Consider the following 25142-nt stretch of genomic DNA (forward strand, 5'->3'; position numbering starts at 1 on the left):
TTATCTCAGCGTGTCTGCAGTCTCATGTAGTCTGCTGCATATTAGTCTTTAAACAGTGAAAAAACAAAAACTCTTGTTTTCCACGATAGACAGCGGCATGTTGCAATCAATAACCAAGTCTGACAGTATTGAATTAGTGATTGCTTTCTGTTGAGGATGAGTTGTGCTGTACTGCCCTGCACGGGTGTTCATGAACTGTGAGACTGACGGCTGTTGTGGCTCATTTATGATTCTTTTGTTGATCTGGTATTCTTCATATCTGTAAGAGAAAAGCATGTTAAACAGATGTCAGAAAATGCATTACAGGCCTACATGACTTGCAGATCAAACTATATTTATAACCAATCTAGTTAAAATAATTAGATTGTAAACTACAACGCCTAAATTAGCTTCAAATTTGAAGCAAACAATTCAGATTTTGAGGGGAATGTTAAGGAAAAATTATGAAGTTAAGTTATATTTTAAAGCCACAGTAACACTTAATGAAATTGGAATTAATTACAAAACAAAATAAATTGCAAACATTCAAAATCAGAACATTTGAATATACAATGCAAGGTTTTCACTGCGATCTGAAAATTAGCTGAAGTTGTCAGACAAACATACTGAAGTAAAAAGTACCGTAAATTCCGTACTATTGAGCGCACCTGGATATAAGCCGCACCGGCTAAAAATAAGTAAATAAATGTATTTGTACATATATAAGCCGCACTTGATTATAAGCCGCAGGTGTCCACGCTATAACAAGAGCTATTTACACAGACGTAGGTTACCGGTAACATCTGTAAATACTGTAGCGTCCGTACGGACGTTAAAGGACGACGAGAGCGTTCAAATAATAACTTTTAATAACCCGATCACTGTCGGCCGTGACCACGCCGTTTACAGCAGAGAACAACACATAACCTGCCGTAACAATCCAACTCTCTCCCCCAGCGTTCTCTCATACAGCCACTCAACACGTTCTCGCTGGTGCATTCACTGACTCTCCACATAATCGGAATTATGAACACATTATCAACTACTGACTTTACAACATGAACCGTTACAATACGAAGCCTAGCCGACGGTGTCTGTAACACGGCTGATGAAAAAGATGACCGTAATATATTTCACAAGAAAAAGTCCATCCATTCACTGCCTCAGAATGACTTCATTACTCACTTCCTCAGTCTCTGTTGTCGCTGTCAGTGTCATCTTAACGTGCAGCAGCTCTGTTAGCTTCTTTGACAGCCAGGTCGATCGCCTTTAACTTGAAAGCTGCATCATATGTATTTCTCCGTGTGTTTTCCATCATGAGGGTGCGTGCATGAAGCGCAAAATGACTGATATTAAGATCCGACGTGACGAAGTCAAATGTTTTTGCGGCAGAAGCTCATTGTCCCCCATAAAAAATCCATGCATTAGCCGCACCGGAGTAGAAGCCGCAGTGCTCGAAGTGTGAGAAAAAAGTAGCGGCTTATAGTCCGGAATTTACGGTAAATGATTTCCCTCTCAGATGTAATGCAGTAGGAGTATAGTGTAGCACGATATGGAAAAGTAAGCACAAGTAATGTAAACTGTATCGTTTATTAGTAGCCTGCAGTACTTAATGTCACCACTGTATAAATAGGTGCTAAAACAAATAATCAATAATTAATGCTATTTAAACTAGCCGTTTAGCTAACGTTATCTAATGCATTTACTCACAATAAATATTAGCCTCCACTTACCGTTCTTTGTGTGACTTCAAATGTTGAACGAAGTTTGAAGTTGTTGCATCCCCGTCTGTAATTCTTGAACTGCATGTTCTACATCTGGCAGCTCTTTGTTTGTTTACCACCTCGTAGGTTTTGTACGCAAATGTAATTATCTTTGGTAGCATGGTGTTTGTGTGGCTCGTATGGGCTCACGTCGCTAACATCCATTACACACTTCTTCATGGGCTATTCTGACATTTGATTGGATGTTGTCTGATGCTTCAAACAAGGTGGATTCTGGGGGAAAGGTGTCAGCTTGCTGAGAGTGGATGAGAAGCGTTAGTAGATTCAGGGAGTGAAGGGAAATATTTTATCTATCTATCTATCTATCTATCTATCTATCTATCTATCTATCTATCTATCTACATATCTATCTATCTATCTACATATCTATCTATCTATCTATCTATCTATCTATCTATCTAATCAATCATAAGTCTGTTATGGTGCACCTTGATTGAAATGTTTCATATTCATATTGAGTTCCATCATATTCAAAGACTGTCTGCATCACTAATGACTCTATCCTGTGAAATCCTTCAGACTCACCTTTCCAGTAGAGATCTCTCCCCTCTCACTCCCTGTGCTCCTCTGTCCTGACTCCTGCAGGTCAATGGGGTGGTGGAGTGATTATTATTATTATTAGTGTATTTTTATCATTATTATTATTGTTAATATCCAATGATGATAATCATAGTGAATGAGCTCAGCTCCTGTTTCAGGTGTGCATCCGTGCATAAAGTGAGAAACACAGCTGATGCTCCAGAAGGAAGGAAATCAGCCCAAAGATAGTATATGGTAAAGAGAGTGCACACTTAGCTCTATAAACAACCAGGGCCTTCACAATGCATTTCACACTAACTAGCTAGCTAAGTAGCAGAGTTGTTTTAGAGCTGGAAAGTAACTGTGCAAGCTAGGTTTTTACTTGTCACACAGGAAGCACTTGGTTCATTAATTACATGGGACTTTGTGCTGTTAGCTGGGGGCTAACTAATTATTACTAGCAGCAGAGAAGAATACTTACTTTGTTCAAAAACTTTCTTATATCCACTCTGCATTCACGTCCTTCTCCTCACGCTGTTCTAGCTGCTCTCTGTGGACTTCATCTTACACACACACGCTGCAGGAGTGCAAGCTAGGTCGCAGGGAAAACACGGACTGGATTTTCAGTCACGTGGGCGGTCTCTATATGAACAAGTGGAATGGATTGGATAACGACGCGCTGAAGGGTCTCTCTGCCTGACACGATGAAGTGAAGGGAAACTGACAGATTCATCATCATATTTAAGTCAATAATGACAGGTTATATGATTATTTATTTAAACTCATATTCTGGCCACTTTATATTGAATTTGTCAGCACGTTTTGTAGATTAGAAAAAGTTTTTTATTTATTTTTTTGGTGGTTTTTTATTTAAAAAAGAAGATTTTTTTACAATAAAAACACCAAATTATTTAGGGAGGCTTCAGACCCTCTAAAATCGGCCTAATGACTCTCAATATAATAATATAACAGATAATAGCTCAATTAGTTTAAGTGACAGCTTTCCCCTTTCCATCTGCATCAGTACCTTCTGGATGAACTCATAGTAGTATCTTAGCTCTTTTGGGTAAGTCATCTTTACAGCATGAATGACTCCAAGCATCATTGCACAGGCTTGAGCTTCAGATCCAATGTTCCTCAACATGAATGCCAACGTCATCAGAATGTCTCGTCTGTCCTCCCTCGTTGTTGATAACATAAATGTCCACAGGAGGTTTCTGCACATCTTTCAGGACGTCATCTCCTCCGATGTCCTGTATGTTTTAAGAAAACATAAAAGAAAGAAAACATTTATTATGACTGATGTGCATAAATGAAAGGCTTCACGTTATTTGTCAGGAAGAGTTTTTCTTTGAACTATTTAGCAGTTTAAAATTTGCCTTAAATTACCTATATTGAGTTGTGCTTTTACCTGTATTGTAAGTGACCCACACAAAGCATAATATTTATTTATACAGACACTTTAATGATCACGAGGGGATCAACTTCAAGATGGGGCTTTTATCTGGCTGTGAAGCCGCCTCCCCTAAAACAATTATTGCGGTAGGCTGAGTTTGCACCATTGGCTCGCAGGATCGGTAACTGAACACGGCAAAAATGTTGTAGAAAGAAGAAAACAGCTGCACAGAAACTGCAGGTTTCCTGCAAAGCCCTAAAAGAGTGTAATTCTGTCAGACACACGGAAATATGTCCTTGAAAGTCATTGTAAGGTTATGACGAACCTTCAGAAAAGAATTTAAAGCAGAGGAAAAAGTCAACAGTAATGATTTTCACATCCAAAAGCTTCCAACCTCACATAGTTGCATATACTTACTTTACTAATAATGACAGCACTAATGTTTAATTGGATGTGCCAAGTGACGTAGACCGTCTTTTAAAATGAAATGAATTTAATTTCCTTGGTTGACTTTTAGAAAACAGGAACAGCCAAGTATGCGGTCTAATCTTTCTCTCTTTATTGCTGAGTTGCTGCTTTAAGTTTGTTGAACACACATCATTGGACACTCGACTGATCTCTGTCAGAGATTACATTCTGTTGTTCAGTTGTGTCTTTAACCACGGCTGCCACTGTTGTGCTGATAACCCTTGTAGCTGACATCAGAGTTACATCAGGATTGCTAAAAGACATGTGAGAACAAATCTGGAAACATTTTTTTAAACAAGACAGACATGACAGACAGATGCAAAAACAAGACCATATAGTCCTTTATCAGAAGAGCATCCTCTTCTTCAAGGTATATGCAAAGTCCCTTGAGGACTGCTCCTCTTCTCACACTGATGTCTCACTTGTCTCCTAAATGAAAAGATTAGGTTACAATTATTAAAATTCTCCTTGATGCATCTATAACTCCAGATGTTACATATTTACAGCCCATTTTAACTTTAACCTATAGATACATATGACTTGAATAATGTTTTAGGGATGACTCCTTTTTTCCTTTTTCAGATCCTCAAGTTCCAAAGATGTTTCTTCAGTTGCTCCTTCGTCTATAAGATCATTTATATTCCACATTGTGTTCACATATTTACCTCTTCCAACACTTTCAGATGTTGTGCAAGTTTGTGGCCACCCTGAGCTGAAAAACAGATTTCAGCTGGGGTAGGTGTTTATCCAACTGGGCCATAAATGTTGTTTCCAGAGGTCGTGTTGTTGTTCTCTGGAATTCAGCATTTAACTGTAAAACAAACAAAAAAGAAGACGAACAGCAATGTGGCCTTCAGTTATCGCTGTGATATGTTGCAGCTACTGTATTATTGAAAAATCCATTCTTATCTTGACTTCCTCATTAAACAAGACCATTTCTGATAGCATGTGTGTTTGTGTAACATGTGGGCTAATATGACTCAATATTAAGGTTTTAATTTGACTAAAATATGAAATGAAGAAATTAGGTAAGTCTCTAAGGAGCCATGGTGTGTGCGTGTAACCAACAGAAAATCCAACACAGGTAAGTTTAAATAATAATAATTGTATTTAGAAAAAACTTGTCGTATTCTCAAAACATGTTAAAAAAATAAAAAAACAATTGTCCTCTTTCCGCTCTGGAAAGACGTTTTTTTAGGTCTGTTTCACAATAAAAGGGGAAAAAAGAAAAGTCGATGTCTTTCAGGGTATCCAGAGTTAGTTTCCTTTCCTACCACACTTGTAGGGGGGAGGTGAGGTGATCTTGCGGGTAGCTCGCCATCTTCATCATAGGATCCATCATCACTAAAAACAACCTGACCGCTGAGCGTTTAAAACCAAATCACTTTCCCGTCTTGGGCAACAAACAATTCTTCAGAACTTCTCTGCTTTGTTGTTTCTCCAGGCGATTGTTTGGGATGAGAGGGAGTGACCTCGTGAACCGGATCTTTTTGATAAGTGGGTTGAGCTCTGATTGGTTGATCGTTTACGGTGAAGTTATTAAATGTTTAAGGAAGATAAAAAAATAGTAAAGTTTACATCCAGTCAAAATAAAATAAAAAACCAGTGTTTATATTTATGGAGGTTCACGGAGGTCACTCCCCTCTTGCACAGAAAAAAACAAGAGGCTAAAAAATATTAAAATTAATTAACCCGGGTTCCATTTGTATAGAGTGTTTTCAAACATGTTTCTATACATTAAGGGTAAGTAATCTAAATCAGTTCAGCCAAAGCAGGCAGTGGTTCTGATCCAGCTCATGTCTGCTACATGCTGTGCAGCAAACATCATACAGTGAAAGAAAGATGGAAATGTGTGCGTCTGTGTATTTCTCTTTGCATTAAGGGGCAGGGTTTAGTAAATAACATGTTGTTTTTGACAGTTCTGCTCCACAGTGGGAGTGTACACACAAGATCTTTGTTTTCTGAAAGTTTCATTTTATATGTAAATGCATTTATTGATCGGCTGATAGACGTTTAAACTGTAATGTGACGTTTTCTGTGTTGGGTCTGGGAAAATCATCCTAGTAGAAACACTAAGTTATTTTAGTATACACTGTAAGCTTTTTAGAGCATTTTATTTCATTATTTAAGTAGAAGAATGCAGCAAAGTCTAAATGTTTTTAATACCAAAGGTTAAAAGTTTGTAGTCAGACAAACATTGTATAAATACAGTGGGGTAAAGTTTAGTAAAAGTACAAGAGAAAGCAAATGTACAACCAAAAGTAAAGTAGAAGAAGGCGACTTCAAATCTCTACAGTACTTCAGTATTTCATAGTTTCACCCTCGGTCAGGAAAATCTAAATAGTCAGCTGGTGCCAGCTTGATGAGCTGACATAACGTGAAGGCTGTCGCCAAACGGGTCCGTTTATAATGTGATTTATATAGCCTTAGTGTTACTAACCTGATGTGATGCTCTGATGTATCGTTGACTTCAGGTCAAATAAATGAAACAAAATGAAACAAGACAAACTATGTGCTTTGATAATAAATCCACTTCCTCGTCCTCCTCATCTGTGAGCGTCCATCTGTAAAGACCTCAGCAGAGATTCAGTGAGACGCAGCCCGGGTCTGCCTGGATCCATACACACAGCTGATTTCCTGTAAATGGAGGAGGGAGGGGCAACATGTGATCCAGGATCATGAGAGGGTCTGAGGAGGCGGGACGATGAAAGTGAAAGTGTTCAGTCAGTTAGACTCCATTTTAAACGGACAGACAGTGAAGAGAGAAGTAAAGAGTGAAGCGGGGTGAGTGTTTATCCAGAGTTTTTATATCTTCACTTCTGTACTCTCAGTTTCCTCCTGTGAACTGAACACAGACAGTTTATAATGACGTCACTACTTACATTCATATGAGCTGTGTGTGTGTCTGTGTCTGTGTGTGTGTGTGTGTGTGTGTGAGTGTGTGTGTGTGTGTGTGTTAGATCAAACTGTTTCCTGTTTCTCTTGTGTTTCCTCTCAGTGAGTGTTTCTGTGTTTCCTCTCAGACTCACAGTCACTCGAGTGATAATAACTAATGATCACAGCAACAATGATGTGAGGAGTATTTTAACTTTACAGTTTGACTCACATCCTGTCTGTTATCATTGAGGAGGCGGGACTTATGACCTATACTGCAGCCAGTCAGCAGGGGGAGCTCTAAAAATAAAAGCTTCACTCCACAGGGGTCCATTCTTTTTACAGTCTGTGGTGGTTGGGTGTTTTTGTGTGTGTGTGTGTGTGTGTGTGTGTATGAGAGAGTGTGTGTGTGTGTGTGTGTGTGTGTGTGTGTTAGATCAAACTGTTTCCTGTTTCTCTTGTGTTTCCTCTCAGTGAGTGTTTCTGTGTTTCCTCTCAGACTGACTTCAGATCAGATCATGGATGTGAGTTTAGAGGAAGAGGAGGACGGAGCAGAGTCTCCTGGACCCAGCTGTCTGTCTCTGAACAGTGATTGGTCCAAAGATTTGGTTGTAAACTTCAGTAAAGAATCTGGAGCCTCAGACTCAAAGTAAGTCTTCTTACTAACTCCTTGTCTCCTCACATGTTTCCTTGTAGGTTCAGTCACCTTGTAAAGCTGTAATCTAAGAGGACTCTTACAAACCTTTGAACCTGCCCGTTATCCTCCTACTTCTCATTAGTACGTTTATTAGCAGCAGAAGATGGCGCTCAGCACGGCCCCTGTTTCAGTTTGTTCTTGTCTCTGTTTAGTCTTTTCAGCATCATCTGATATGATACTGTGAGCTCATACGTAAGAAGGTGTTTGAGAAAGCAGAGAGCCAAAGGAAAAGTCTGTGTGACAGCTAAAGTGTAGAGAAGATGATAAAGTGAGTCTTTACTTCAACTTCTCTGATGTGCGGACGCAGACTTTACCTCACGTTAGTTCATAGTCTGCCTGTGTTGTAAACTAAGTACGCTTCAAGTTCACATGAAGCCGTGCATGTGTTGTATTACCATGTTATGAAGAAGAGGTAATCATGCTCAGGCCCAGTTAGTCCTGGAGCAGTGTGAGTGCAGGCCAGTGGGGGAATGAGGAGGGGGGTCAGTCGTTGGGTCAACTGGACCTAGAGTGAGTTCACCCTGATACTGCTGATCCAGCACAATGTAATTCACAATGTTTCACCACGTCTAAGCTGAGTTCAAAGGTGGACTAACCCGAGCTCAGCTGTCTGAAGTGAAACAGTGGATGACAGGATCAGACTCTTTGATTCTCTGACTGTGAAGAAGCTGCACATGGTGTTCAGTCTGACTGAATCAAATGAATCCAAACAGAAGAAAGAAGGCGTTACCTGCTCTCTGTGATCATCTGACTCTTTAGATTGTGTTTGATAAATCTTTATATTTTCTATCAGTCAACCATCAGTTTAGTTCTAAAGACATGTCTTCACAGGGGGACGAAGAGGACTCATGTTAGAGAGGAGCAGACGTCCTGTCCTGGGTGTCAGGACGTCCTGAAGGATCCCGTCTCTACCAGCTGTGGACACTGGTTCTGCAGACAGTGCATCACCTCATACAGGGACCAGTCTGGTTCAGCGGGAGACTCGTCCTGTCCTCAGTGTGGAGAAAGATCCAGACCAGGATCTGGACTGCAGACAGTCAGTCAGAGCAGCACTGAACAAAGTAAGACTGTACACCTTTGTGCTTCTGTGATCTCCTCCTAAAACACGACTTTTATTGGTCAATGTCAAAAGTCTAGAAATTAAAACTCTTTTTACTTCTTTTACAAAAACATCTGAAAACAATAATCAGATTCTATCATTCTCTCTTTCAGTAGATAGAGGTCAGCAGGAGGTTTTAGATCAACATAAGGTCAGTCTGAGGACGAGATGTGAACGTGTGACTGAAGGAAGTGATGAAACAGGAAGTAGAATCCACCTCAAAAGGATCTACACTGAGCTCCACATCACAGAGGGGCAGAGTGAAGAGGTGAACACCCAACATGAGGTGAGACAGATGGAGACAGCCTCTAAAAAGAAGACCCTCCATGAGACTCCAATCAGGTGCCAGGACATCTTTAAAGCCTTACCCGACCAACAGGAACCAAAGACAGGAGCTCAACCCGACCAACAGGAACCAAAGACAGGATCTCAACCCGACCAACAGAAACCCATCAGAGTGGTTCTGACAAACGGCGTGGCTGGTGTTGGAAAAACCTTCTCAGTGCAGAAGTTCACTCTGGACTGGGCCGAGGGCTCAGAGAACCAAGACGTCAGTCTGCTGATCCTGCTTTCATTCAGGGAGCTGAACTTGGTCAGAGATAAGCGCTACAGTCTTCTTGAGCTGCTCCGTGTTTTCCATCCAACATTACAGAAGGTGGCAGCAGAGACGCTCGCTGTCTGTAAACTGTTGTTCATCTTTGACGGCCTGGATGAAAGCAGACTGTCATTGGACTTCACAAACATGGAGGTTGTGTCTGATGTCACACAGAAGTCATCGTTAAACACACTGTTCACAAACCTCATCAAGGGGAATCTGCTCCCCTCAGCTCTCATCTGGATCACTTCTCGACCTGCAGCAGCCAATCAGATCCCTCCTTCATGTGTTGACAGGGTAACAGAAGTACGAGGCTTCACTGACGCCCAGAAGGAGGAGTACTTCAGGAGGAGGTTCAGTGATGAAGATCTGTCCAGCAGAATCATCTCACACATCCAGACATCCAGGAGCCTCCACATCATGTGTCTGATCCCGGTCTTCTGCTGGATCACTGCCACAGTTCTGGAGCACATGATGAGCACAAAGCAGAGAGGAGAGCTGCCCAAGACCCTGACTGACATGTACTCACACTTCCTGCTGGTTCAGACAAAGAGGAAGAAGAACAAGTATGGTGATGGACATCAGATGAGTCCACATGAGCTGACAGAGGCCGACAGGGAACTTCTTCTGAAGCTGGGGAGGCTGGCGTTTGAACATCTGGAGGACGGAAACATCATGTTCTACCAAGAAGACCTGGAGCGGTGTGGTCTGGATGTCACAGAGGCCTCGGTGTACTCAGGAGTTTGTACAGAGATCTTCAAATCAGAGTGTTTGATGTTCCAGAAAACAGTCTACTGCTTTGTTCATCTGAGCGTTCAGGAGTTTCTGGCTGCAGTCTACATGTTCCACTGTTTCACCAACAGGAACACAACAGTACTGGAGGCTTTTCTGGGAGAAACACATGTAGATTCATCTCTTGATGTTCTTCTAAATAAAACGATGCAGAAATCCCTTCAAAGTCAGAACGGTCACCTGGATCTGTTTGTTCGCTTCCTTCATGGTCTTTCTCTGAAGTCAAACCAGAGACTCTTAGGAGGCCTGCTGGGTCAGACAGACAACAGTCCAAAAAGGATCCAGAGACTCTTAGGAGGCCTGCTGGGTCAGACAGACAACAGTCCAAAAATGATCCAGAGACTCTTAGGAGGCCTGCTGGGTCAGACACACAACAGTCCAAAAATGATCCAGAGACTCTTTAGAGGCCTGCTGGGTCAGACAGACAACAGTTCAGAAATGATCCAAAGAGTCATCAACAACCTGAAGAAGATGAACAGTAGAGATATCTCTCCTGACAGAAGCATCAACATCTTCCACTGTCTGACGGAGATGAAGGACCTCTCAGTCCATCAGGACATCCAAAAGTTCCTGAAGTCAGAGAACAGATCAGAGAAGGAACTCTCTGTGATCCACTGCTCTGCTCTGGCCTACATGCTGCAGATGTCTGAGGAGGTTCTGGATGAGCTGGACCTGCAGAAGTACAACACATCATACCAGGGACGATGGAGACTGATTCCAGCTGTGAGGAACTGCAGGAAGGCTCTGTAAGTCCAGATGTGATGAGTATTATAAATCAGTGTCATGTACTAATTTACTTATTTTAATATAAACTAAACATAATCCTCTCTGTTCACTAAAAACTGTTCCTCTGTTATTGTTCAGGAGAAACAGTCAGTCGTAGTTTTTTTTACACGTGATGTTCTTTTTGTCCTGAGTTCATAAATATCTTTGATAGTTTTTTGTGAACACATTCAGGAGAGAATTCCCAAAGAAGTGACTGAAATGTGTGATAGTGTTAATCCCTGAAAAGAGAGATATCAGATGCTGTGAGCGCCCCCTGCCAGCCTCTGCAGGCATTACTAATCAATCATGAGCATCATCTCTGAACATCTCAGCAGGTAGATCACAGATAAACTGTTCTTACAGGAGATCCTTCACCTCACTACATTTGATTCTTTGCTGATTTTTTGATTTCACATACCTTATGTTAAGCTATCAGGTATGTGCCAACTCATTTATTTATTTTAATATGATTGCTCACTGTAGAGTATTATTTACATGTATGTAGTAAGTTCACTGTCAGATATATGTATAACATAGGCTAATTTGTATGAGCTATATTATTTGGGTGAGCTTTGAGCAGGACAGTATTTGATTTCTTCCTTTGTTGTTTTGCAGACTACACACACACACACTCACACACACACACACACACACACACACAACCACACACACACGCTTCTGCACACCCTCAAGATATAAACAGCTACTTGTTCAACTGCAATGTCATTCAAGTAATCAAAATAAAGGAGGAGTTCAAGATGGAAGCCTGCTGGTGTTCTTACCGACACCATCCAAACATCACTAATATCAGCCCAAGTTACAGTTCTTACCTGGTCCTCACCTACAGAACGTATTCACAGACATTCATACTATCAGTATACCTCTCTGTCTGCACAGAGATGTAGATTTGCTTGTTGTACTGTAACAAGATTGACAACAATTTCAACCAATCATGACTGACTTCAGATCTCAGAAAGTTGTGTGTTCTGAAGCCGACCACTCATTGATTTGTTGGAGATAACTTATAAGTTTTTTCTCTCCACGTCGACTTGGCTTCTTTGCTACTGATGTAGGTTTCAGATAAACACTCAGATTCATGCCCGAAAGCGTAGCTGGTTGTCCCCACCGCACACACACACACACACACACACACACACACACACACACACACACACACACACACACACATGCGCACAAGCTCTCCGCGCTCCCTAAAGGACCAGTTTTTAACTGGTTTTCTGTCAGAGGACAAAGAGTAACACATGTCATCAATCTTCACATCATAATCCAAGTCACAGATCAGATGTAACAAAGGCTAATGTTCATCTTTAAAACTTACTACAGAATTAAAGATATGACTTAAACACAACCAAAGTAAATCAGTAGATAAATAAATGAACTCATTCACTGCTACTTATTGGACTTCAACAAAGGAAACTTCCATCTTAAAGTGCATATTGCAGGTTAAAGACAAAACTTAACTAATCATAGGAAAATACGTTAACAATACTGTTTTTAAAGAAATTCTGAAATGAATAACCCACAGGGTCTCCTGGAGACGTTTTAGTCTTTGCTCTTTACTTCCACATTCAGCTGTGACGTAACATAAGGGAGTCCCGCTGAATCCCCGTCTGTTTAACATGGAAAATCATGGATCCGAGTGTCACTCCCGTCAATAAAGAGGAAGAAGACATGTATTCCTTTACATATAATGGTCCACTGGCTTATTATTCTGAACCTGTTAGATGTGATAGAGAGCAGAAACAGGCAGGATTAGAGGAATAACGGCCTCAGGAGAGAAGTGAAGCTGTGGTGTGAGGAGAGACCCGGAGCAGGCGTCCTGCTGAGTGACAGGTGTCAGCTCGCCATATATGGGCTCGTGCTGTGTTCACATCAGCTTATGTAAAGTTTATAATCACATTCAATCAATTAAAAAACTATTTGTAGAAGGTGCAAGTGCCGATCATTCACCTTTATATTGTATGGGAGCTGCTCGTAAAAAACGGCAAATCTATACAACGTATTACGGTGCCGCGCTGTGCGTGTGAGAGAGAGAGAGAGAGAGAGAGAGAGAGACAGACAGAGACAGAGACAGAGAGAGAGAGACAGAGAGTGAGAGAGAGAGACAGAGAGAGAGAGAGAAAGAGAGACAGAGAGAGAGAGAGAGAGAGAGAGAGAGAGAGAGACAGACAGAGACAGAGACAGAGAGAGAGAGACAGAGAGTGAGAGAGAGAGACAGAGAGAGAGAGAGAAAGAGAGACAGAGAGAGAGAGAGTGACATAGAACCCGATTACACGGCCTGTGCAAATGCAGCACTATGTCTTTATTGTTTATTCCTGATGCAGCCCAGTGCTCACGTTGTTATAGAAAATACAGGTGCAGGATTCTCCTGACGTGAGTTCACAGCGCACGTAATCCACACAAACATGCACAACAGCGCACACACTCCACACTTTAATGCGTGCACATATATTAGGCTACTACAAAAAGTTTAAAGTTTTAATGGGATAGAAGTAAAGCTTGTGTTTCTGTTTGTTTCCAAACTGCACGTTCCGTCTTTCCCCACTGCGCGCACACACACACACACACACACACACACACGCTCTCTTGCAACAGAGTTGGATTTATAATAAATCGTATGACTACATATATTAAAACAGACTGTCCGGTGTCTATTACGCACAAACTAGAGAATATAACAGAGGATTCCAGCAGATCAAATCATTAAACGCTTTCTGTCTGCGTATATAATATTATATTCTATAATATATAATATTCTATAATATTTGATGTTAAACAACCAGAGATTTAAATCATTAATAAGGAAACGCTTTTGTGTCTGATGCTGAAATATTCAACGTGTCTGTTCGATGGTTTCTGAGGTTGTGGGAATAATTCACCAAAACACACTTTGAATAATCAAGCCACTTACACTGTGCACACGAATGTGCACCGCGCAAGTTACACACTATTGCAGGGAGGCCTCCTGTCTGTTCTCACTCACTACCACGTATCATTACACCTCTTTCATCATGTTTTAGCCTGTTTTTTGTGCTTTAATTCTTTTGTGCTGCCTTCTAAATGTTTGTTTGTAAAGTGTTTGATGCTCTCGGTGCAAGACAAGTTCCCCCAGGGGCAATAAAGGCTTCATTCATTCATTCATACACGTACGCATAAAGCCGATCAAAGCAGAGTAACAGAACACGACTCCCTCATGTGACGTCATGTGACGCGTTGTTGAAAAAAAGCACGTTCTAAACAGCTACGCTAAAAACAGCCACTTTCTCCTCTAAATTAGAGCACTTATGTGTTGTAGAACATATTAAAAAAATAACCTACTTATTTTACAGCCATTAACAGACTATATAAAATATTAATTACAATTTTTTTTTAACCTGCAATATGCTCTTTAAGCTCACAGTCCAAACTATCAGGATTGATGAGGCATTCACATGCAGTCAGCTCCATTGTTCCCAAAGAGTTCACAGCAGGTGAGCTGGCTGCCTTTATCAGCTCTGAAGCTCCGCCCATCCAGGAAACATAAAGCCAGGTAGAGGAGAGTGAGAGAAGGAGGGGGGATTTTACACCATAGACATGATGTCCTCCTAAATAAAACTCCATTAGTTTCCATTCATCAGTCACATTTAGTGAATGATTGACAGGTGAAGAATGTGCAGGTTTGAAAACCAGTGATGAGTCAGTGTCTTTTTGTGTCAGTGACAGATTCCACTGATGTGTAAAGTTAAGACCAAACAGGACAAACAGTTTAATCATCAGATGTGAGACGTGAATATCAAACTCTTCTTTTATAAATCATGTTTCTCTATTTTATGTGTCACTACAGACTTTCTAACTGTGAACTCTCAGAGACTCACTGTGACGTCGTGGCCTCAGCTCTGAAGTCCAACCCCTCCCATCTCAGAGAGCTGGACCTGAGTGTGAACAACAACCTGCAGGATTCAGGAGTGAAGCTCCTGTGTGAGGGACTGCAGAGTCCAAACTGCAGACTGGAGACTCTGAGGTCAGATCACTGACTGTAATATTTATATGAATTTCATCACATATTTTGATCATCCAGGCACATTTATAATTCTTTGTTTATATATACAATACAAGAAATAATAATAAAGAACCGAGGATATGTTACGAAGAGAAAAAGATCATTAAATTCAGATTAAGAAAGTAAAGAAATAGGATGGGGGGGTCCTTCAGTCCTCTCTTAATTTAATTAAATGTATTTACATGTTATTATTCCACTCCATCGTTTCCTTTACTCATTTACTCCAGTTACTCATGAAGTCATCTTCTGTTTCTTAGTCTAAACATGATTCTTTACATTTCTTTAATTTCTTCAGCTGTTACCTTCCATGCATTAATAGATGGAGATTTATCATCCAATCACCTCCCTGTCATTTGCTTTCATGCTGCTATGTGCAGGGGCAGATCTAGAAAAATATTTATGGGGTGGCAAGAGGGGGCAGGAAATTTTTAGGGGTGGCAACATATGGCAGACATACTTTATGCAATCACCGTTATTATAGTTTGATGAGAAATAGTATGTACAGTATAAAAGGACAGGGGCTTCCATTTAAATACTCACACAGACCAATTGAATCTTACACAATTAATGTCTTGCATTTGAGGTTTCATGAGAAACAGTTACATTTTGATCTCACTTAATAGGAGATAAAAGTATGAGAACATTTGGTCGGGTATTATCACAGGAAAGGCAGTAAGGTGAGACACAGGTGATGAGTGGCAGATGTGTTCGAGGGCAAGCAAACCGTTTTTCATCCTTCCAAATGTCTGAACAGTTTGTACAGTGAGTCAAAGGAGAGAAATGAAATCTGTGATGGGATCGTTTTCTGTCTTCACAGACTCAACATTGTGCTCCATCAGTCAGAGTGTAACAGTCTGAATGTTGTTGTAGTACCACACAGCTCCACCAGGTGGAGCCTCTGTTCTGTTCTGAGTGTGTGATAGAAAGAGTTGTTGATCTCTGACATCCATCTTCATGTGTGTGAGACGGTGAGAGGACTCTGACCCTCAGTGAGGAGTTGGTGCAGGTCACGTCTTTATATCACTGCTCATGTTTGATGAGTGAATATAGAGCCGTAGAGACCTGGCTCTGTGTGCTCCATATCAAGTCTTGGAGAATTAAAGTGCTGTGTGGAAATCCCCACTCTGCTGTCTGTCAGCTATCTGATGCTAACCAGCTATCCAGGGACTTCTGCTAATCGCTACCTGCTGCTAGCTTCTCCACCTGTAGCAGCCACGTGACCTGATGATGTCAGTGATGATGTCACTGGTCCAGAGTGAACTCATTCGTCCTCTCTTTCATACCGTTCATGTTTTTTATGATCTTATATCAAAACAAACTCTGTGATTTAAACGTACTGTGAGGAGGTTTGATCTGCTGATGAAACACACTCAAAGTAATCTGGATTTCTCTTGATGATTGTCTAAAGTCAATGAGACCACCAACATTATAAAGTCCTTTTGAAAGTCTGTCTGTTTCCAGCTGCTCGCTGTCACATGAGGAGAATCACAGGACGCTGTCTGGAAAAGCCTTTCTTTACATTTCCTACAGAAGAGATTCACACTGACTTGTAGTTTGTAGAGTTCAAAGAAAGCAGGAGGAGTTTTTAGTAAGGGAATACTGTACAGGACAAGATCAGTAAAGAGAGAAGAGGTTTCACTTTGTCCACAGGGGGGCGCCAAAACACACACGTAATGAAAGTTCCTCACAGGAGCTTTGAGTGTTTGAATCTAAGAAGGATCAGGAAGAACTAAAGTATTAATGCATCCTAATAAAGTCCTTCAATGTTGGAATGAACAGATGATGATCACATCAGTGTGTTCATGTGGACAACATCACACATTCATGTATAAAGCTCACTGTCATCTACATTTACTTCTTTTATTCTTTATTCAGATTGTGGGGCTGCTGGTTGTCAGAGATCAGCTGTTCTTCTCTGGCCTCAGCTCTGAAGTCCAACCCCTCCCATCTCAGAGAGCTGGACCTGAGCTCCAACAACCTGCAGGATTCAGGAGTGAAGCTGCTGTGTGATTATCTGCAGAGTCCAAACTGCAGACTGGAGACTCTGAGGTCAGATCACTGACTGTAATATTTATATGAATTTCATCACATATTTTGTTCATCCAGGCACATTTATAAATCTTTTTTTAAACATACAAAAAATAATAATAAAGAACCGAGGATATGTTACACAGAGAAAAAGATCATTAAATTAAGAAAGAAAATAAATAGGATGGGGGGTCCTTCAGTCCTCTCTTAATTTAATTAAATCTATATACACTATATTTTTCCACTCCATCGTTTCCTTTACTCATTTACTCCAGTTACTCATGAAGTCATCTTCTCTGTTTCTTAGTCTAAACGTGATTCTTTACATTTCTTTAACTTCTTCAGCTGTTACCTTCCATGCATTAATCGATGGAGATTTATCATCCAATCAGCTCCCTGTTATTTGCTTTCATGCAGCTATGTGTATTATTGTGTACAAGTATTTATCCCCTTCTTCTCTATTCCTGCTGGAGTGATACCAACTATTTATTTTATTTTTATTGAAGCTTTTATTTAAGCAGGTTGGTCCCATTGAGATTAAGAACCTCTTTTTTCACAGGAGACCTGGTCGAGACAGGCAGCAGCAAAAACACAAAGTTACAGACACAAAGGGAGACAAAGGACAATTTACAAAACACAATATTGAACAATATGATAGAACCATCTATGAGTCAAATCTGGGAGTCAGTAGCTCAAGCAGTCAAACTAAAACCATGTGCATCCTGTAGAATCTGCTTCCAGGTCTTTCATTTTAGATTTAAAAACCTTCAAGGACTCCATTCTGCAACAGATTCCAGGCTGAGGGTGCAGAAAACACAAAAGCACTTTTACTCATTTCTGTTTGAGCGTTTGGAACAGAGAGCATGAAAAGGTCCTGAGAACACAAAGAATACTGTCCAGTACTTTTCTGTGTGATAAAAACACAGAGATAGTGAGGAAGCAGACCAAGAATGACCTTCTACTGTATATAAAGGTGTACCAGTGTAAGAGCCTACGGGTCACCAGAGCACGCCATCCAACCCGAGAGGACATGTAGAATATGAAGTGGATGAAGCCGTTTCTGTAAATATTAATATTTGTAATCTTCTCCTGAACAAATCCCCAAAACCTTCCCAACACGGGACAAGAGTCAAAGATATGCTGATGATTGTCTTCCTGATCCCCACACTTCCTCCAGCAGGCTCTACTTCCTGATCAAATGTCTTTTGTCTTCAGTTTGTATCTATTTTAGAGTTCTGCAGAGATCTGTTTCTTAAAAGTACATTTAAAAATGTATTTAGTTGATGTGGATCCTTCCAAATGTCTGAACAGTTTGTAGAGTGAGTCAAAGGAGAGAAATGAAATCTGTGATGGGATCGTTTTCTGTCTTCACAGACTCAACATTGTGCTCCATCAGTCAGAGTGTAACAGTCTGAATGTTGTTGTAGTACCAAACAGCTCCACCAGGTGGAGCCTCTGTTCTGTTCTGAGTGTGTGATAGAAAGAGTTGTTGATCTCTGACATCCATCTTCATGTGTGTGAGACGGTGAGAGGACTCTGACCCTCAGTGAGGAGTTGGTGCAGGTCACGTCTTTATATCACTGCTCATGTTTGATGAGTGAATATAGAGCCGTAGAGACCTGGCTCTGTGTGCTCCATATCAAGTCTTGGAGAATTAAAGTGCTGTGTGGAAATCCCCACTCTGCTGTCTGTCAGCTATCTGATGCTAACCAGCTATCCAGGGACTTCTGCTAATTGCTACCTGCTGCTAGCTTCTCCACCTGTAGCAGCCACATGACCTGATGATGTGATGTCACTGATGATGTCACTGGTCCAGAGTGAACTCATTCGTCCTCTCTTTCATACCGTTCATGTTTTTTATGATCTTATATCAAAACAAACTCTGTGATTTAAACGTACTGTGAGGAGGTTTGATCTGCTGATGAAACACACTCAAAGTAATCTGGATTTCTCTTGATGATTGTCTAAAGTCAATGAGACCACCAACATTATAAAGTCCTTTTGAAAGTCTGCCTGTTTCCAGCTGCTCGCTGTCACATGAGGAGAATCACAGGACGCTGTGTGGAAAAGCCTTTCTTTACATTTCCTACAGAAGAGATTCACACTGACTTGTAGTTTGTAGAGTTCAAAGAAAGCAGGAGGAGTTTTTAGTGAGGGAATACTGTACAGGACAAGATCAGTAAAGAGAGAAGAGGTTTCACTTTGTCCACAGGGGGGCGCCAAAACAGACACGTAATGAAAGTTCCTCACAGGAGCTTTGAGTGTTTGAATCTAAGAAGGATCAGAAAGAACTAAAGTATTAATGCATCCTAATAAAGTCCTTCAATGTTGGAATGAACAGATGATGATCACATCAGTGTGTTCATGTGGACAACATCACACATTCATGTATAAAGCTCACTGTCATCTACATTTACTTCTTTTATTCTTTATTCAGATTGAGTTGGTGCAGTTTGTCAGAGATCAGCTGTTCTTCTCTGGCCTCAGCTCTGAAGTCCAACCCCTCCCATCTCAGAGAGCTGAACCTGAGTGAGAACAACCTGCAGGATTCAGGAGTGAAGCTGCTGTGTGATTATCTGCAGAGTCCAAACTGTAGACTGGAGACTCTGAGGTCAGATCACTGACTGTGTCATTCATTTGGATCATTTCAATCCACATCCTCCATTGTTGCACATTTCAGGATTTATATGTTTTCAGTTTTTGTCTGAATTTGAATCTTGTGATCTTAAATTATTTTGGAGATTTTTCATTTTTTTCCAAGTTGTTGAATAATTTAGAGATTTGATGTGAAAATGTTTTTGTGACTCTGTGAAGTAAAGTTGAACAAGGTGCACATGAAGCCTCTGGTTTCCTCTGGTTCTGTTAAGAAGTGAAATCATGAAGACTTGTGATTGAATAATGTGTGATTTGATAAATGTAGTAAGATCACAGAGCTGACTGAGATCAGCAGCCTGTTCTTCATCTGTGCACATGAACAGCTGGATGAATGTTGAGCTGACATTTGGAGGATTTAGATTTAGTGAATACACAATCAGAAATGATCCTCTAATCATTTAGAGAAAACTTGATTCATCAGGACAAAGTGATGTTGAGATACTCATCACAACCTGAACACATGTGACTGGATTACACATTATTTTGATTCTTCTTTTATTCTTTATTCAGATTGAGTTACTGCAGTTTGTCAGAGATCAGCTGTTCTTCTCTGGCCTCAGCTCTGAAGTCCAACCCCTCCCATCTCAGAGAGCTGGACCTGAACTGGAACATTTACGTGACGGTTTTAGGACTGAAGCCGCTGCGTGATCTTCGGAAGAATCCAAACTATCGACTGGAGACTCTGAGGTCAGTCTCTCAGTGTTCTTTAGTAAACCCTCCACATGTTTGAATTTATTTATTTAACAGGGACAATGTGATTGAACATAGTCTCAATACAAAGCATGAAACTGATGAGCTGCATAAAGAGTTTATAGTTGTTGTTAGTTTCCAGCTCGTGTCTCTAATTGGTCCTTTGTGTAAACAAACACATTAAACTCCAAAACACTTGATGAGGATCCATTAAAATACATGAACCACAATATGACAATACAAATGCTTTAAAGCAGAGAACATTACAGATTGAAGATACAATCTAAAAGTGGCTACAGCTCTCATTTCATTCATTCAGATTCTTGTTTGTTGTTGGAGAAATCCTTTTGTGGGTGGACACTATGAAGAGAGTTCAACATACTCAGGGTTTGTTTTCTGTGATCTGGCTTCACTAACCCTGACAGAAGAGATGGTGCTGAACAGTCACATGAAGCTGCTTATCAACCTGACAAGTAAACCCAGAGTTTCAGAGAGCACGCTCACATAAAAGGGGCGGAGCTATCTTCATTTAACCTATCACAATCATCACAGAGTCTGCAGTCAGCAGATCATCATATCTAACAAACTGTGAACAAACTATATGAATAATATGAAGAAGTTGAAGACAAACAGGCTCAAAGACTAAAGTTACACAGCTGCAGGAACAAATGCAGGAAGGACAACAGACAGAAACAAAGAAACATCAGAGAGGATTCATGTCCAAACTACGGCTTCTTCTATTTCCTTCCCATCGTTAGTTCACCTCAGAACTGAGCAGAAGAACTCGTGTTTCTTCTCTGAACTGAATGTGTTGCTCTGACTCTTTCATGTGGAGACGAGAACAGTTTGAGAAGTTCAGCTGCAGCTCTGAGCATCACAAACAGAGCGGCATGGAGACACTAAACATTCATATGAAGATATCATTCAAAGGCAGAAGAAGCTCTTCATCATTGAACATCTTCAAAACAACTCAAAGGCTGCGCTGCTTTTTCTCTGTTAAAGGATGAAGGATATCAGGAACAAACAATCATGACCTTTAAGGACTATGATGTCAAATCAGACGGGACACAGGAAGTGTTTGTCGCTCTCTCTCCATCAGCTCACAGAGCGCCACCATCAGGAGATCTGATTGGTCAGTGAGATTTTCACAGGTTGATCTCTTATCTCCAACATATCCTGCTCCTGAGCAGGTTAGGTGTGCAGCGTCAGTTACCATGGCGATATTCCCAGTTTAGAAGTGAACCACCTTCAGGACTGTAAACCCAGGGTTAACCCTGAAGTGACCCTGAATCCTGCTTCATGGTGCAGGCCCCAGGTCACTACAGGTTGTCATGACGACAGAATCTAAAATGTAAACATGACAGTAACTTCTGATTTCTGTCATCTCTCTTCTTCTCTCATTAGCTGGAGATGGAGTCGATGCTGATGGTCTCAGTCATAATGTGAGTGATCAGGACTCTGGTGGAGCAGAGAGGAGCAGCTGATGATCCACAGAGGAGGAACCTCCACCATCTTGTGTGTGGAGAAGCTCTGCAAGCTGAGGAGATCTTCATCCATCAGGGACTGACAGAGGAATCAGCTCACAGTTCATTTCAGTGATATTTCTAATGAATCTGTTCTCCACACATTACAGGAGAGGAAGGTCAAACAGGAAACAGCTGCTAGAAATGTTCAGAGGTCAAAAGCTACCAAGAAATGCTGCAGTTCTTCTTCTCATGTGATGATTCTTTTGACTCCAGACTTCAGTGTGATGTGTTTCTACTCGAACTTCTGTCACTTGTTAGTCTGTATGTTGGACTGACATGTTGACCTTTGACCTGTGTCAGCAGCTGAGAAAAACTTCATTGGTCTGATGGTGAGTGGTTTATTGACGAGCCTCTGAGTGATTCGAGTCGACAGCTCCTCAATATGAGAGCTCTGTAGATGTCATTTTGTTTGAAAGGACAAACTGAACTTCACAGAGCAAACAATGAAATATGGAACGGATGCAACAATGCAACGCCATGTAAACGTCTGGCGTGCTGTTAGGACACGGTGTAAAAACATGGAAAACTCTGAAGCGCCTTGGTTTAGATAAGAACTTTTTTGTATGAACATGATATTAACGTGCCGACGCCTTTTCTACTGGCACAGATTAAAGAATGTAAAGTGGATTATTATCAGCTTTATCTCAGCGTGTCTGCAGTCTCATGTAGTCTGCTGCATATTAGTCTTTAAACAGTGAAAAAACAAAAACTCTTGTTTTCCACGATAGACAGCGGCATGTTGCAATCAATAACCAAGTCTGACAGTATTGAATTAGTGATTGCTTTCTGTTGAGGATGAGTTGTGCTGTACTGCCCTGCACGGGTGTCCATGAACTGTGAGACTGACGGCTGTTGTGGCTCATTTATGATTCTTTTGTTGATCTGGTATTCTTCATATCTGTAAGAGAAAAGCATGTTAAACAGATGTCAGAAAATGCATTACAGGCCCACATGACTTGCAGATCAAACTATATTTATAACCAATCTAGTTAAAATAATTAGATTGTAAACTACAACGCCTAAATTAGCTTCAAATTTGAAGCAAACAATTCAGATTTTGAGGGGAATGTTAAGGAAAAATTATGAAGTTAAGTTATATTTTAAAGCCACAGTAACACTTAATGAAATTGGAATTAATTACAAAACAAAATAAATTGCAAACATTCAAAATCAGAACATTTGAATTCACAATGCAAGGTTTTCACTGCGATCTGAAAATTAGCTGAAGTTGTCAGACAAACATACTGAAGTAAAAAGTACCGTAAATTCCGTACTATTGAGCGCACCTGGATATAAGCCGCACCGGCTAAAAATAAGTAAATAAATGTATTTGTACATATATAAGCCGCACTTGATTATAAGCCGCAGGTGTCCACGCTATAACAAGAGCTATTTACACAGACGTAGGTTACCGGTAACATCCGCAAATACTGTAGCGTCCGTACGGACGTTAAAGGACGACGAGAGCGTTCAAATAATAACTTTTAATAACCCGATCACTGTCGGCCGTGACCACGCCGTTTACAGCAGAGAACAACACATAACCTGCCGTAACAATCCAACTCTCTCCCCCAGCGTTCTCTCATACAGCCACTCAACACGTTCTCGCTGGTGCATTCACTGACTCTCCACATAATCGGAATTATGAACACATTATCAACTACTGACTTTACAACATGAACCGTTACAATACGAAGCCTAGCCGACGGTGTCTGTAACACGGCTGATGAAAAAGATGACCGTAATATATTTCACAAGAAAAAGTCCATCCATTCACTGCCTCAGAATGACTTCATTACTCACTTCCTCAGTCTCTGTTGTCGCTGTCAGTGTCATCTTAACGTGCAGCAGCTCTGTTAGCTTCTTTGACAGCCAGGTCGATCGCCTTTAACTTGAAAGCTGCAGCATATGTATTTCTCCGTGTGTTTTCCATCATGAGGGTGCGTGCATGAAGCGCAAAATGACTGATATTAAGATCCGACGTGACGAAGTCAAATGTTTTTGCGGCAGAAGCTCATTGTCCCCCATAAAAAATCCATGCATTAGCCGCACCGGAGTAGAAGCCGCAGTGCTCGAAGTGTGAGAAAAAAGTAGCGGCTTATAGTCCGGAATTTACGGTAAATGATTTCCCTCTCAGATGTAATGCAGTAGGAGTATAGTGTAGCACGATATGGAAAAGTAAGCACAAGTAATGTAAACTGTATCGTTTATTAGTAGCCTGCAGTACTTAATGTCACCACTGTATAAATAGGTGCTAAAACAAATAATCAATAATTAATGCTATTTAAACTAGCCGTTTAGCTAACGTTATCTAATGCATTTACTCACAATAAATATTAGCCTCCACTTACCGTTCTTTGTGTGACTTCAAATGTTGAACGAAGTTTGAAGTTGTTGCATCCCCGTCTGTAATTCTTGAACTGCATGTTCTACATCTGGCAGCTCTTTGTTTGTTTACCACCTCGTAGCTTTTGTACGCAAATGTAATTATCTTTGGTAGCATGGTGTTTGTGTGGCTCGTATGGGCTCGCGTCGCTAACATCCATTACACACTTCTTCATGGGCTATTCTGACATTTGATTGGATGTTGTCGGATGCTTCAAACAAGGTGGATTCTGGGGGAAAGGTGTCAGCTTGCTGAGAGTGGATGAGAAGCGTTAGTAGATTCAGGGAGTGAAGGGAAATATTTTATCTATCTATCTATCTATCTATCAATCTATCAATCTATCTATCTATCTATCTATCTATCTATCTTGTAAGAGCCAATATGCTTATAATTGATTTGATTACAAATATTTAGTTAAAAATGATTAAAATCTGATTTTCTGTAATTTCATGTTTCTTCATAATGTTTAAAATAGTTTGTAAGGTCATAATTTAGTCATTAAAATGGTGAAAAGGTTATTTTTTATGTTTCTGAATGTTTCGGTCGTGACATCACTGCGTAGTTAAATGTGACGGATGTAACGTCAGCAGTTGGAGTCAAATATTAAAGGAAGCTACACAGTTTTTTGACCGTGCGTTAGACCTTCTGTTAAACCTGTATTTTACTTTGACATTTTTTCAGTAAACCTTTCGAAACGAAGGAAAGTTGTCTTGTTTTTTCACTCGCGTTGCAAATACTGTGAGTTGACTCCAATAAGTGAAACAGAGGACGAAGAAAGAGACGGAGTGCCACTACATATCTATCTATCTATCTATCTATCTATCTATCT

At 40.6% G+C, this 25142-nt stretch overlaps 1 protein-coding gene across 1 annotated transcript in view; it reads left to right on the top strand.

The window, feature by feature from the left end:
- Nucleotides 1-25142, top strand: part of LOC306836980 (uncharacterized protein) — a 127735-nt gene that overhangs the window by 79540 nt on the left and 23053 nt on the right. Inside the window, exons 5-11 of the mRNA XM_079364399.1 lie at nucleotides 7520-7669; nucleotides 8549-8778; nucleotides 8930-9102; nucleotides 9166-10949; nucleotides 14813-14989; nucleotides 16904-17077; nucleotides 19494-19667. Of these exons, the coding sequence (XP_079220525.1) occupies nucleotides 7520-7669; nucleotides 8549-8778; nucleotides 8930-9102; nucleotides 9166-10949; nucleotides 14813-14989; nucleotides 16904-17077; nucleotides 19494-19667 (2862 nt within the window). The remainder of the gene's footprint in view (nucleotides 1-7519; nucleotides 7670-8548; nucleotides 8779-8929; nucleotides 9103-9165; nucleotides 10950-14812; nucleotides 14990-16903; nucleotides 17078-19493; nucleotides 19668-25142) is intronic.

The sequence above is a fragment of the Symphodus melops genome, assembly GCF_947650265.1.
Source record: "Symphodus melops genome assembly, chromosome: 16".
Taxonomy (NCBI): domain Eukaryota; kingdom Metazoa; phylum Chordata; class Actinopteri; order Labriformes; family Labridae; genus Symphodus; species Symphodus melops.